We start from the raw sequence: 15,853 nt of genomic DNA on the forward strand, positions 1-15,853 counted from the left end.
GTGTGTGTGTGTGTGTGTGTGTGTGTGTGTGTGTGTTGTCTCGCTGGTGTTTTGAAGAGGTGTTTTCTCGTTAAGGGTTGCTCGTTAGGGGTTGGAGGCGAGTAAACAGGTGAGACGTTGCCGCGGTAACGGCATCAACACAACAGATCAGACTTTCATCTTCATCTGCTCGGTGGGAGAGGAGAACACTTGGCTCTTTCATCTGCTAAAGGAGTAGAGACAGCGAGCGAATGAAAACACGCAGCGTGGAGACAGAGAGAAGAAGAATGAGGCTCGGAAAAAACGGGAGGAAGCGGAGAGACCAAGGGAGAGAAGAAAGGGAGGTCAGGGGAGGTAACGTGAAGATGGGAGGAGGGAGGAGGATGAGAGAGAAGGTGAGATGAAGAAAATGTTTTCTTAATTTGCTCAAAAGCAGGAAGAAACAGGTTGAGATGAAGAAGAAGAAGAAGAAGAAGGAAAGACAACATGAGAGGAAGTAGAACGAGAGGAACAGGTGTCAGGAGAAGGTGAACGTCACCTGCTTCTTCCTGTTGCAGGTTTTTCACACTAAGCAGTTTTCTTGTTGCTAATTTCCCAACGTTTGAGTCCAACATTTATTCCAGTTGCGATTTTTCCGCTGATCGAAATGTAAAAACGACTCTGGACACGCCAGCGAGGAGAGAGGGAGACGAATGGAGACGGAGGAGAAAACCACTTTACTCTGCAGCAACAGCAGGAAGAGACAAAACGAGGGATTGAGAGGGGATGAAAAATGGAGATGGAGAAGATCGTGGTAAAAAGAAAGAGAGAGAGAGAGAGCAGGAATGACAGAAGGGGGGAAAGCGATGGAGACAAACAGAGATGGAGAGAACAGCCTGTGAAGTGAAATGCAGAGAGAGAGAGAATGGGAGAAATTGACGGATGAGAGAAAGAGTTGAAAAGAGGAATCTGCAGAGAGACGCAGACGGACAGAAGGAGATGGAGTTTTATTGATGCAGCGTTTTAACTCGTGTTCGCTCGGCTGCATTAGTGAGAACAGTAAATGCTTTCGCTCACAATAACTTCACATGTCCTCCGTCTGTTTACTGCTGCTGAATATTTTAAGAGTAAAGCTCTCAGGCCCGAAACCTGCAGCAGAAGGACTTCAGCTGATATGAGACCTGAAGATGTCTTCAAGAGTTCTTCTCTCAACTCTTCACATCCTCAGAAGCTGTTTCTGCTGTGAGACTCGTTAGTTTCTCCATGTTCTGTGTGCTGTTTGAGGCCCAGATCCAATGTGCACCCCCACACTGTGAGATCCATGGTGTGTGGTGATGGTTATTTCTTGAGATGATGGAGGAGACGACCCTGGGGCTCGACTACGTCATCGTTTGAAAGTGAAACGATTTGGAAGCACAGGAAGCATTTGGTTGTTAGCTCCTCAAAGAGCTTGGATACAAAAGAGAAGCACAACATCTCTGAGTGAGGACAACAGGGTTACGCTAGTAACTGATTCTCCATGTCAGTGGTTTCCTTCTGGAAGGGGAACTGGCTTCAGTGGTGGATTCATCCATTGGTGTGTGTGCGTGTGTATCTTACACACTCACACACACACACACACACACACTTGTTGCATACTCTCAGTTTGTCTTTTGTCGTCAGGCGACTTGTTTGTAATAAAACGATAAAATACTTTCTGTGTTTCTCTTTGAAATTGGGCAGTCGACAGAATTTTATTCAGCTTTAGACAGTTTGAAAAACCTGGACTGACCTGATACAGAGAGACACTCAACATCACACACACACACACACACACACCTCCGTCCCTCTGTCCCCGCCCCCCCCCTGAGTTCCCCACTTGTCCTCCTTCTCTTTGTCCTTTAGGCGTCTAATTGGGTGCCTGTTTAGAAAAGGAAAGGTGTTAAGTAGAGGGGAATTCCCATAATGCTCTTTTACTGGGAGACGGGACAATGGGAACTAATTGGTTCCTATTAGCAGATAGAAGAGGGGGGGGGCACTTAAGGCACATAGAGGGAAGAGGAGCATTATGGGTAGATGATGTAAGAGTGTGAGTCGTGTCGGACGCTGGAATGACTGAAACAAGATGTGCGTTTTTGTGTTGTGTGAGATTTTTCAAACTATGTGCATGAGGTCAGTTTCTGACTTCGTTGTGACATCACACTATGAAGAGTAATATTTTAGACCAACACAAACTTCAGATCACGTCTCTATGTTACAGATGCTCGATCTCTTTTACTTAAAGCAACTCTATGTGTCACTAACCAAGCTGCAGCGCCTCCTGCAGCCACACGTGGGGATTCATCCTCTTCCCGTTTCCAAAAAGTTGGATTCCAAAACAAGTCTGAAGAACTTCGTGGTGGAGTTTGTGGTTCTGGTGTTCAGCCTTGTGTCCAGCGCCTGGAGTCAATGAGGACGACCCCTGAGGTCCCCGGGTCCCGGTCCGGGACTCGCCGGCCTCGAGATGAGAGGACACGGCTGAGAGCCAAGGATTTCTGTTTCCTAACTCTGAAAAGTCAAGACAGCTGTCAACAAGGTGTCCTCGAAACAAACCTCCAGATCGTCCTGCTGCTGCAACTTTCAGATGTTTTACACAATGAAGAAGTAACCAGGAGAGAACAAGTGAAGGAATGGAGAGAAAAGAGGTGTGAAACAGTGCAGGAAGGAAGAGAAGACGGAGGGAGAGAGAGAGAGAGGGAGGAGACGACAAAGTTTGTGTAGCTGTAGGCGGTGTTAGCAGAGGGAATATGTGTGTGGGTGCAAATTGTCGACAGGAATTCATTAGGCTCGTCGTGCGATAACGAGTGCTTGTGGTTTTAATTGACTTAATCAACAAATAGAATTAATCAGAGATTTCTAATTAACGGTAATTGATTGAAATATCCACTGGGTCACCGTGCAAGCCCCAAAATCTCTCTCTCTCTCTCTCTCTCTCTCTCCACTTCTGTCTCTTCATTTCACTTTACAGTTTGTCCTTGTCTTCTTTTCTTCTCGTCCTTTCTCGCTGTTAGTTTTATTTCTCTCTCTTTCTGCTTCACATCGTTTTCCTCATTACTTAATTTTCTCTTTCTCCCTTTTCCTTCCTTCCATGGCCAGTTTCTGTTTCTTTCTCAGCTCCCTCTTCTTCTTTCTCATGTCTTCCTTTCTTTCCTCTTTTCGCAGGTGAGATCAGATATCTTGTCAGATTATCTGCTGCTTCTGCAGATCTGTTTGTTCTCCGACAGCTTCTCAGCAGCTGAGGATCGAGAATTTGTTTTTGTGAAACGACCGAAGAGGAAATATGAATCCTTAAGAGTCAGATTTCAACATCATGCAAACATTTAGATTTCGTACCTGAACTCAGGTATCATATAAAAACACTGACACATTGTAGCAGCAGCACAAACAACCTCCAGTCTCCTCTACCCCCCCCTCTCCCTCTCCCTCTCTCTCTCCCTCTCTCTCTCCGTCGCTCCCTCTCTTCACGGCAGGTCTCAGTAATTAGATTGTGGAGATGAGGAGGTGGAGGAGAGTTAAGAGGATTTTGTTTTTAGGAGAGGGAGACTTAAGAATGAGAGCGATAGAGGAGGGAGAGAGAGAGAGCGAGAGAGAGATCTAGCTTGAGAGAGACAAGAAGGACAAAGAGAGAGAGAGACAGGGTGAAGGGGGAATTAGAGAAAGACGAGTGCAGATCCTCCTCCTGGTTGTTTATCCTGATCCGGTCACTGGTGCCGAAGGAGGGTTGAGTGACAGGAAGTGGAAAACCTGAAGAGAGAGAGAGAGGGGAGAGAAACGCTGGGATGAAGACATCGCACGTTCTTCTTCTGTCGTTGCTGTCGCTCGACCTTGAACATGACACGACAGAAACGACGTTACTCCAGCAGAGACATCAGGGTTCTCATATGGGTTCTTAGAGAAATCAGGGTTCTTAGAGAAATCAGGGTTCTTAGAGCAATCAGGGTTCTTAGAGAAATCAGGGTTCTCGTCTGGGTTCTTAGAGAAATCAGGGTTCTTAGAGCAATCAGGGTTCTTAGAGAAATCAGGTTTCTTAGAGAAATCAGGGTTCTTAGAGAAATCAGGGTTCTTAGAGCAATCAGGGTTCTTAGAGAAATCAGGGTTCTTAGAGAAATCCGGTTTCTTTGAGAAATCAGGGTTCTTAGAGAAATCAGGGTTCTTAGAGAAATCAGGGTTCTTAGAGAAATCAGGGTTCTTAGAGAAATCAGGTTTCTAAGAGAAATCAGGGTTCTTAGAGACATCAGGGTTCTCGTCTGGGTTCTTAGAGAAATCAGGGTTCTTAGGGAAATCAGGGTTGTTAGAGAAATCAGGGTTGTTAGAGAAATCAGGGATCTAAGAGAAATCAGGTTTCTAAGAGAAATCAGGGTTCTTAGACACATCAGGATTCTCGTCTGGGTTCTTAGAGAAATCAGGGTTGTTAGGGAAATCAGGGTTGTTAGAGAAATCAGGGTTCTCAGAGAAATCAGGGTTGTTAGAGAAATCAGGGTTCTTAGAGACATCAGGGTTCTCGTCTGGGTTCTTAGAGAAATCAGGGTTCTTAGGGAAATCAGGGTTGTTAGAGAAATCAGGGTTCTCGTCTGGGTTCTTAGAGAAATCAGGGTTGTTAGAGAAATCAGGGTTCTCATCAGGGTTCTTAGAGAACCCTGATGAGAACCCTGAGAGCCTCATGCTGCAGCTGTTGGGATCTGAGGCTGGATGTGTCGTCTCTCCAGTGTCTTCACGGGACGACTTTTTGAAATCAGGATCTGACCGACACAAACAAGCTTCTCTCGACAAGAACGAGCAGCGCTTCTACTCCTGCTCCGCTCTTTGTCTTTAAGGATTTTCTTTGTCAAGGAAATGTCTGCACAATCTCTCTCTCACATCAGGGTTGATCGCCCACGACTTCACGTGTTGGTCTCTCACTCTGAAACACTTTGACTTACAGACGGACATGTCCCGCCCGGTTCCCTTCCATCAAACTCTGATGCATTTATCTGTTCTCACTCTAACGGGGACTGAACTGGTCTGGAGGTGATCCTCTGACAGACCAGTAGGAGCAACCAGTACAGACCAGTGACCTGGAAGATGATGATGATCATGAGGTTCTGCATCGTGACAATCAGCCCAGACTTTCAACTAGAGTCATAAAAACAATCCTCTTGAACAAAGACTAGGATCCTGCAGGAGTTCATGAGAACTACCTGATGGATTTCTCCAGAATTTGATGAAGGAACGAAGCATCACATCGTCTTTTCGGAGTTTCCATTTCTCTCCAGTTTCACATGAGATTAAAGCAGCCTCACGTTGGATCTTTTTCATTTACTGTCGTTTGTTTCTTCCTCACTGTTTCTTTTTAAGTCTCTTTAATCTCGTGTCGTTCTCTCCGTCCTCAGTCCCGTTACTCTACTTCGGCCCATCCCTCTTTTTCTGTCTGCCTCCTCCCCCTCTCCCCGATCTCTGACTCTTTTTCTTTCTCTGTAGCCACTCCACGACTTTCCATGTATTTTGGAAGGAAAGCTTTTTAGCAAATATTTGTCTGACTGTGTCTGTAGAGCCCTCTGAGTCAATATGGGCCCAGCCAGGCTCGACCGGCCAGAGAGAGAGAGAGAGAGAGAGAGAGGGAGGGAGGGAGGGAGGGAGGGAGAGAGAAAGAGAGAGAGAGGGAGAGAGAGGGATCAGTGCATAAAAACCAGCAGTGCAGAAACAATAGAGACTTAGGATTCTCTATTTCTCCTCTGTCTAAAAATAAACTTTCAGAGTAAAAACTCTTCTGCCAACTGAAGCTGCACAAACCTCCGTCAAAATATGGATATTGATAAAAGTGATATCAGTATTTATTCTCTAAGTATCCATTAAAAAATGTTTTTATAAATGCTTTGCATAGGAAGACAAAGACCAATTACACATCTATTTTCTCAGACACACTTATTGTGCGTTACACGTGTTCGGAATGTGTTACCTTTCTCATATTAGATATGTGCACATTTCAGTGTTTGGACATTTCACAACAGGAATCGACAAACCTGGACCTCTTGATGAGAAAAACCTGATATGAAATTACACTCCGGCTCCACAAAGTGAAAACGCCAAACTGCTGTTATTTGAACCCATGTTTCCTGATTGTAACATCAACTCTATGTTATTATCAGGAGGAAATCTGGTTTCCACAGATCCTCCACATCCGATTTGTCTTCTCTGCTCGACGGCTGATGTGAGGAAACAGGTCTTCAGCTCGTGTTTATAACAAATGTGATCAGACGTGCATGTTGTGTGTTGGACCCACACTTTGCAGTTATCACGGTCGTCCTCTGATTCTAATGTGTTGAATTATCTCTGCAGCTTCAATCTAGTTAAATTCCTCCTGTGCTGCCTCCGCGCTGTCTGCTGCAGTTATTTGGCGCAGAGCGAGTATCACTCAGTCGTTTTGTTGTTGTTTAGAGCCTCCTCCTTCAATGTAATACACACCTCCTGTTTGGAATAAATTTATCTGCAGCCCCACAAATTCGCACACACACTCACACACACACACACGCACTAACACCCACACAAGGCTTGTCCTCTTGATCCTGTCTGCTGTATTCTGCATCCCCATCTCCTGTTTAGACAACAACACGCGCCACAAATATGCTAAACTGAAGAGAGCGAGAAAGAGGAGATGAAAGACAGAGGAAGAAGAGTTGAGTGTGTGTGTGTGTGTGTGTGTGTGAGAGAGGGAAAGAGAGAGAATCCCATTTCATTGTAATAGTGTTTAATATTTATTGGAAAATGTAAAGAAAATGTAAAGGAAGTGCTTTTCAGCGAGCGGGCAGGATTAGCATAAATAGTTTGGGGCTTGGACGTGTTTGGTCTCTGCCGCAGACGAGTAAGGCCGTCCCCTGAATCCTCTGTGGCACACACACACACACACACACACACACACACACACACACACACACACACACACACACACACACACACACACACACACACACACACACACACACACACACTTGTGCACATGCATGCATATGTAAACATTCAAACATGCAAACACACACACACTCGCTGACCTTTGCGTGTGGAAACTCATCAGCATATAGTGATTTATAATAGGCACTGCCAATCCTTGTGTTTCTGTTTCCTCTCTTTTGCATTTATTAGACGGGAGCAGGGGGGGGGGACGGGGGACGGAGGAACATTGGCTGTTGTCATTTATTTTATGCACTGTTACTGCTGATGAGCTGGATTTGACTTCATGCTAATAAACAGCTTTGAATGACCCGAGTTTAACTGCAGGAAAATGAATGAATAAGTAAAAACAAAGTTTGGCCCTTTGTTTGTTCTGGTTTAAGTGAAACAGATGAGAGATGAATCAAAGTAGAAGAAACCAGATGTCTTTGTAACGTGATGACATCAGGAGCGTTCAGACCTCACAGCCTGGAGGACCCAAAAGGTTGAAACACCTCCAGAACATGGTCCTAGAACCTAGAAACCTCCACAATCTACAAACAACCTCCTCAATGACCAGTAGAACCTCTATAAAGACCCAGAGGAACTCCTGTATGACCAGAAGAACCTCTATAAAGACCCATATAAACTCCTGTATGACCAGTAGAACCCCTATAAAGACCCAGAGGAACTCCTGTATGACCAGTAGAACCTCCTCAAAGACCCATAGAAACTCCTGTATGACCAGTAGAACCTCTATAAAGACCCAGAGGAACTCCTGTATGACCAGTAGAACCTCTATAAAGACCCAGAGAAACTGCTTTATGACCAGTAAAACCTCTATAAAGACCCAGAGGAACTCCTGTATGACCAGTAGAACCTCTATACAGACCCATATAAACTCCTGTATGACCAGAAAAACCTCTATAAAGACCCAGAGGAACTGCTGTATGACCAGAAGAACCTCTATAAAGACCCAGAGGAACTGCTGTATGACCAGAAGAACCTCTATAAAGACCCAGAGGAACTGCTGTATGACCAGTAGAACCTCTACAAAGACCCATATAAACTCATGTATGACCAGAAAAACCTCTATAAAGACCCAGAGGAACTCCTGTATGACCAGAAGAACCTCTACAAAGACCCATAGAAACTCCTGTATGACCAGTAGAACCTCTATACAGACCCATAGAAACTCCTGTATGACCAGTAGAACCTCTATAAAGACCCATAGAAACTCCTGTATGACCAGTAGAACCTCTATAAAGACCCAGAGGAACTTCTGTATGACCAGTAGAACCTCTATACAGACCCATAGAAACTCCTGTATGACCAGTAGAACCTCTATAAAGACCCAGAGACACTCCTGTATGACCAGTAGAACATCTATAAAGACCCATAGAAACTCCATTAAGACCAGTAGAACCTCTATAAAGACCCAGAGAAACTCCTTCATGACCAGTAGAACCTCCTCAGCTGTCACTGGATCGTCCTAACATCACACTGAACTTCCTAAACGACCTCTAGAAACTTCTCTGTGACCATTAAACCTTCCAAAGCGACAGGAAACCTTCTCAACGACCAGTGGAACCCAAAGAGATTCCTAGAAACCATAGATGAACCAGCTGGATCATGAGAACCTCCTCAATGACAGTAGAACCTCAAACAGGAATATTTATCTTGGAGTAAAAGCTGCTTGGACACTTTAGACTTGGCGGCTGGATCGCCTCCTGGTGGCCGGCTGCGTCTTCCATCTTTAAGTAAAACCATTGATCTGAATCCTGGTGATGTTTCTGACCGTGCCTCTCTTCTTCTTCTCCTCTCTCTCTTCTTCTTCTCCTCTCTCTCTTCTTCTTCTCCTCTCTCCAGTCTCTGTGTGCCGAGGTGCGAGCCCGGCGCCGAGGAGTCTCCTCCGTTCTGAAGCTTTGCCAGAAGCTGCTGCAGCAGAGTCAGGTGCGTGAACACAAGATCTAACCACGCCGTGTTCGATGTTCATTCCAATAATTCAGAGATTAATCATATGATCAGTTTGATAATTGTAATTCTCCCCAATCTCCACCTCCGGGACAGTCGGGCCCCATGGCGGAGGTGGGCCCCGAGGCGGAGCAGCACCGGGAGGCCCTGCAGCTGCTGTCAATCAACCTGGAGAGGAGGTGGGAGGCGATCGTGATGCAGGCGCTGCAGTGGCAGAACCGACTGAAGAGAGAGCAGCAGGTTAGAGCCACTGACATTTACACTCTCCATCCTTCACTCCACGCTGCAGGCAATCAGCTGACGCCCGGTTACACTCAGTGAGCATGTCAGAGTTTGATTTGATGCTAAAATCCGCCGTGAAAGACAGATGGCGCCGTAATGGAAGCGGCTCTGTTTCAGCGGTGGAACAATCTTCACGAGCCGAGACGCTGTGAAATGAGTGGAACTCTGGAACCAAACACAAACTCACACTCATCCAGTCTCTTAGGATCGAGGGAGATTACTCTCCTAAAAAAACAGGACAAATGATCTGATGTTTTACTGTGACTCTTATTGTTGCTATGGCAACGGCATTCATGTTTATGTATTTCTGGAAGGATCATTAAAACTGGATTGTTCTTTTTAACACTTATCAGAGATTTGGAAGTTTAAAAATCCAGCTACAGGTGAACTATGAAACTATGAAAATGGATTATTCTTCTCTTTAAAATGTTTCTATATTCAATAAGAAAAATATAGTTATAGAGATGGATCATCTGTATCGCCCCCTGGTGGCAGGGTGTAGTAGACTATAAGCCATTAACCCTGTCTCCTCCATGTTAGCAGATTGGAAAGGGATCAAACAAAAAACATTGAAGTAGACGTTAAAAACATTTTGCTCAGAGACTCAAATGACATCATCAACGCAGATGGCAGCTTGGACATTTGGGATGTTTGTCTTCATATGCAGACGATAGGAGGACGAGGAGACACGTCTGTGGTTTGTCCTCTGAGGATTCTACATTCACTGGATTGTTGCATTTTATCGTGTTTCTGTTACTTTTTAATAACTCCTGTATAAACAGTGAACTTGTAGCTTTAGAGGAGACATCCCAGTGTTTGTGGATTGTCTCTGGAACCAGGATTCAGGAGCTTGTTGTGATTCACTGGTTCAGAGAACTGAGCTCGAGCGTCAGTGTTTGTTCTACAAGAGGCTGCAGCTTCAGTCTCTCAGTCCAGCAGCCGCTTGATAAAACTAATCTGTTCGTCCCTCAGTGCGATCGGTGTCACAGAAGCAGTTTCCTCCGCAAACAAATGAAACTTGACAGATGAGATTTGAACACAGCTTGAACATCGGGAGCCTCCGAGCGTCTCCTCGGAAACGAGTGTTTGAGTAGAAACCTGCAGCCGTGGAACGCGTCCCAGCTGCGGGTCTGAGGCTCCGGCTGCGGGTCTGAGGCTCCGGCTGCGGGTCTGAGGCTCCGGCTGCGGGTCTGAGGCTCCGGGTCTGAGGCTCCGGCTGCAGGTCTGAGGCTCCGGCTGCAGGTCTGAGGCTCCGGCTGCAGGTCTGAGGCTCCGGGTGCAGGTCTGAGGCTCCGGCTGCAGGTCTGAAGCTCCGGGTCTGAGGCTCCGGCTGCAGGTCTGAGGCTCCGGCTGCAGGTCTGAGGCTCCGGCTGCGGGTCTGAGGCTCCGGCTGCGAGTCTGAGGCTCCGGCTGCGGGTCTGAGGCTCCGGCTGCAGGTCTGAGGCTCCGGCTGCAGGTCTGAGGCTCCGGCTGCAGGTCTCCGGCTGCAGGTCTGAGGCGTCGGCTGCAGGTCTGAGGCGTCGGCTGCAGGTCTGAGGCGTCGGCTGCAGGTCCGAGGCTCCGGCTGCAGGTCTGAGGCGTCGGCTGCGGGTCTGAGGCTCTGGCTGCAGGTCTGAGACTCCGGCTGCGGGTCTGAGGCTCCGGCTGCAGGTCTGAGGCTCCGGCTGCAGGTCTGAGGCTCCGGCTGCAGGTCTGAGGCTCCGGCTGCAGGTCTGAGGCTCCGGGTCTGAGGCTCCGGCTGCAGGTCTCCGGCTGCAGGTCTGAGGCGTCGGCTGCAGGTCTGAGGCTCCGGCTGCAGGTCTGAGGCTCCGGCTGCAGGTCTGAGGCTCCGGCTTCAGGATGACAGCTCAGCACACCTGCAGCTCGTCGGCTGACGTGACGCGCTGAGTGCTGCGGGGGGGGGGGTTCAGAGAGATATCGCTCACGAGGGAGCCGTCCCGAGTGGAGACGCTCGGGGCGAACGAGGCGCGGAGAGAGAGCTGAGTGCTTTATTCATCCCAGCTCACGTGGAGGCGGAGGGCTGCAGCCGTTATGGATTTCTAATAGTGATGAATATGGTTCGATAGAGACAGAAAGACGACTGCGTTTAGACACGAGGGTTTCACACGCAGACACACAAACAGTCACACAAACACACATAGACGCTTGTGCACACAGAATCACACAACGTCACACACATTAACTGATGGATAGCGATGCGTTAAAAGCCTGAGAGGACGTGGGAGATAAATACCAGGCAAAGTTAAATCTACGACGTCTCACAAGCTGGTTTCTGCTCTGAGGTTCAACAGACATCGCATCCCTCCACCTAACAACCTAACAACCTTACACCTGATTATCTAGTTCTTATAGTGGAAATAAAAGAGACAACAGGAAGTGGTCTGATAACAGAAGTGATTTATTTGCCATAAAACATATTTAAAACTGGACAAATCCTGGATCTGCTCCTTAACCTGTAATATTGTAGGTTTTTCATCTGTCGTTATGTCCGAGGTTATGAGCTCACAATCCTACTTTTAATACAAAGTATAATCAACTTAATTTTATTTGATACTTTTCCAAACAGAGTAAAGTCCTTTAACAGTTGAAAGTGAAAAACTGAAGCAAACAACATTGGAAACATTGGTTTTGTGACTCGATCTGAGAAAGAACCAAATGTTTCTGAAACAATCAGAACGAAGTAAATGTTATCATTGTAGGAATTTAAAGGGAAAGATAAACATAAACAAAGAGTTGTTGTTTCTCAGTTGTGTGTCTGTGTGTGTCTGTGTGTGTGTTAAATGTAATCTAAAAGCCTTGAAAGACTCGTTTGTGAATTTAGAAACTAGTAGAAATCTATTGTTTGTGTTTGTGTGCCGTTGGAGGTGGAACTCTCTCTCTCCCACACTGTCCCTGGTGCGTACACACACACACACACACACACACACACACACACACACACACACACACACACACACACAAACACACACACACGTACACACACACGTTGTACAGGAGGAGAAGACAAATAACTGAGGCCAGACTCTCTGACCTCGCTGCCTGGCTGGAGAGTAATTTCACTTCTACTGGAGATGGGAGAGGAATAAAGAGAGAGAGAGGAAGAGAGAGAGGGGGAGGTAGAGAGAGAGAGAGAGATGTAGAGAGGGGGAAAGAGAGAGAGGGAGAGAGAGGGGGAGAGATGGGGGGGTGTAGGGAGAGAAAGAACCACAGAGGCATATATCTGGGTGGTTTAGTTTATAGAAAAACACTTCTACTGAGTGATGAAACGATTGTCCTCTGCTGGTCTGTGTGTGTGTGTGTGTGTGTGTGTGTGTGTGTGTGTGTGTGTGTGTGTGTGTGTCCTTGTGTGTGTGAGTAAATTGCCTACTTGTGTAAAAATGCCTGCTGTTGTGCACGTTACACACCTACACTCCCTGATGTGTTTGTGTGTAGTTGTTAGTTTCTTCAGGTATTAAAGCAGCTTCACTGTGTGGGCTGTTGTGTGTATAATGATCATTGTGGGTAAATGTGTGTGTTGTCAACATGCTTGTGTTGATGCGTGCTGAGTTCAGACGAATCCTTGTTCAGGAGACATTCTCTGTTTCATGTCTTTATAGATATTAAGTCTTTGGGTTTTAAATGTCTCGTGTGAAGCTCAGGAAATGAGTCAATTGACTAGTTGTTCATTCAAAGTGTCACTGACCCTGTTGTCTTTGCTAACAGCTGTTGTGGAGTTCAGTTGTGTGTTTGTGTAGGAGTTGTTGTTTTTAGCAATATGCAACTATTCCTGTGTCCGTGGCTTCCTGTTTACACTGGCACGTGCATGCCCAGTGCACGTTGATGGTCACGTGATATGCACCTTCAGGCGTGTTGGTGTGGACGGAGATCGTTTTAATTTAAAAAAGCCGTTTTCAAAGGAAGACGTTGTTATATTTTTGTGTTTAGTGTTTTGTGTGCGGCCTCAAGTCGTGATTGTCGTCAGGAGCAGGTCTCACAAAGTAAACCTGTGAGTTGAACATATCCTATGTGACAGGGTGACCAGATTTGAGTTTGTAAAAAACAGGACACTTCGTCGCGGGGGGGGGGGGGATTTGTATGCATTCACATGGTCATGGTCACCATGACCACCATGACCATGTGAATGCATACAAATGTCACAAATTAAATGACAAAAATGACACAAATGACTATATGAACATCTATTTATTGAACTTTAACAAAATTGCAAAGTGCAAATGTAAAACAACTCTTTTTTGTGGCATTTAAATGTGTCAATAATGATAACAAATAAAACATTCTAAATAATAAATTACTTATTATTAAAACCACATATTAAAATAAGAAAATTAAGAAACTTTTCAGACCTCCTCATATATTAAAGCAATAATGATAACAAATACAATATTCCAAATAATAAATTACTTATATGGCCACATATTAAAATAAGAAAATTAAGACACTTTTCAGTCCTCCTCATGTGGTTGGCCATATTTCTCTGAAGACTGAATCTTACCCAGGAGTTGGCGATTGCCTATCAAATAGGTATGAAAGTCCTTGCAGGTCATGTTTTTGAAATTGTACTGGGTGCACAGAATCCCCTTCAGTGATTCAACAAGGCATGGCTGCAGATGTAATGTTTCTGTTGTAAACAGCGCACGGAGTGGAAGCGGCAAGGTGCTCAATGTTGCCAGATTGGAAATGGCAAAGTTACGTTCCAAAGGCTCAAAATAGTCGTATTTGGAGGATAAATATCGTGGCTCTGGCAACCCTGAGATCGGTCGCACAATGACAGACTCTCTCTACAGTCAGCTCGCGCAAGAAGGTGGAACGTAAGGGTGGTACCATTTCCAGAACTTGGAAGGCCGAAATAACTAGTAGGCTATGTGAAAGACCCAGAAACACAAATATGCGACGAGGCAAAAAAAAAAAAAAAAATTATTAATATTTTTTTTGCGACGAGGCAAAAAACCGGACGTTTTTGGAATCCCTGCCGGACGCATTTTTTAGGTCTCGAAAAGAGGACATGTCCGGGAAAAAGAGGACGTCTGGTCACCCTATATCCTACAACATATCGTATATGTTAGTTTTATATAAGAACACTTTCCTCGGTATCCTGACATAGATCCTGGAAGTTATGAGCAGCACACGGAGGTTTGCAATCCCGTTCAAAGCAGCTCCAGCACTCTGCATGGAGAAGTGATTTATCTGTGAGCTTCTATTCATTCTGAATCCGAGCGGTGATGCCCGGCTCCCTCAGCTCTTTGACATCCAGCAGAGGAAGCAGAGGAAGCAGAGGAAGCTCCAGCAGCAGCAGCAGCAGCTCCACCAGGAGAGCAGGCACATGAATAATCACCCAGATGCTGCGAGATAGCTCCGCTCTCCTTGGGCCTTCAGATGCTATGCTAACAAATGGGAGCAGTCAAACCAGAGCTAATGGGAAAAAAAAGTTTCTGTGTTTCTCCCCAAAAACATTCAGCACAAGTACACACGTACACACACAGACACACACAGACACACAGACACAGACACACACTGACTGTGGAGGTGAACAGAGTCTGATAATGTTCCTGAGAAAAAGCAGTTTCCTGTTTAATCAGCTTATCGAGTACTGATCTGGTTCCTGGTTCCCAGAGGATGAACCCTTTTGGTTTTAAACGTGTTTTATGTAAGTTTTTTTACAACATCGCCCACATTAGCATCTGCAGATTTTTCCTCACCTGAGCATTAAGTTCTGCCTCCAGAGGTGGAAAGAAACTGTTAACTTTGATTATCTTTATAAGTTGTTATAAATGTAAAACTTTAAATATGGCCTCAGATGACTTTCAATGTTTTTTGTTTTACAGTAAATCTTAATTAAACATAAACAAAACAAAAGGCAAGTTTCTCTCCTTGCTTCTCTCCATTGGTTCATTAAGATAAGATAATATTCTGTTCTTATCCAGGTTGATAACTTTTAATATCATAAATATCAGTTCCCTGAATTAGCCTGATTTTCTTTTCATCAAGATCAATGAATAATTTTTAGGAAAAACTGTGAAAATCTTGAGAAACGAAAGTGATGAAACAATCCCTGGAAACTCGTCCTTGATCCGGATCTGCACCTGAATCGTTTGAGTTCCTCTCTGACCCGTAACTCCTCCTCCCACCGAGTTCCATTGAAACGCTTCCAGTTGTTTATGCGTTATCTTGTTCACAGACAAACAGACAGAGGTGAAAACATAACCTCCTTGTTAGAGGTGAAATGTTAAACCGACCCTCAGCATCAGGAACATCAGGAACATCTGGAAGCAGCAGTTCACTCTGTGTGGTTCTGGGTGGAGAACATCATGTGTCTGTGGCTCTTCTCCTGGCAGCTCTTCCTCTTTGGCAGATTCCCAGCAACACTTCTGAGTTATTTGTCCTATTTAAAAAATCAAATGTGTGTTTGAATAAACTGTGGCCGCCGGACGCCAGGAGGCCGCCTCCCTCCTCCGCCAGGGGTCGTGTAGATCCTCACATCTCAACTAACAACTGTCACAAATCATAGAAATGAGACAAATCACAGATCCAGATTATATCCCAGGTTTCCGTGGGTCATCAGATCCGGGTTTGATTGGATTAAGCTGATTGATGTTCTCTCTCCTCTGTGCTCAATGTGTTTCTGAACGCATCTGCAGAGGCACAACCCAGTTCACTCATTACCCCCCCCATCTCCCTTATCAGCACAAGGGGAATAAACACAAATCTAATAGAAATTCAT

The 15,853-nt window shown here is 45.5% G+C and overlaps 1 protein-coding gene across 1 annotated transcript in view; it reads left to right on the forward strand.

The window, feature by feature from the left end:
* The window catches only part of akap6 (A kinase (PRKA) anchor protein 6), a 143,458-nt gene that overhangs the window by 115,463 nt on the left and 12,142 nt on the right, over positions 1-15,853 (forward strand). The window contains exons 17-18 of the mRNA XM_061082090.1: positions 8,749-8,832; positions 8,950-9,093. Coding sequence (XP_060938073.1) covers positions 8,749-8,832; positions 8,950-9,093 — 228 coding nt within the window. The remainder of the gene's footprint in view (positions 1-8,748; positions 8,833-8,949; positions 9,094-15,853) is intronic.

The sequence above is a fragment of the Limanda limanda genome, chromosome 12, assembly GCF_963576545.1.
Source record: "Limanda limanda chromosome 12, fLimLim1.1, whole genome shotgun sequence".
NCBI classification, from domain to species: domain Eukaryota; kingdom Metazoa; phylum Chordata; class Actinopteri; order Pleuronectiformes; family Pleuronectidae; genus Limanda; species Limanda limanda.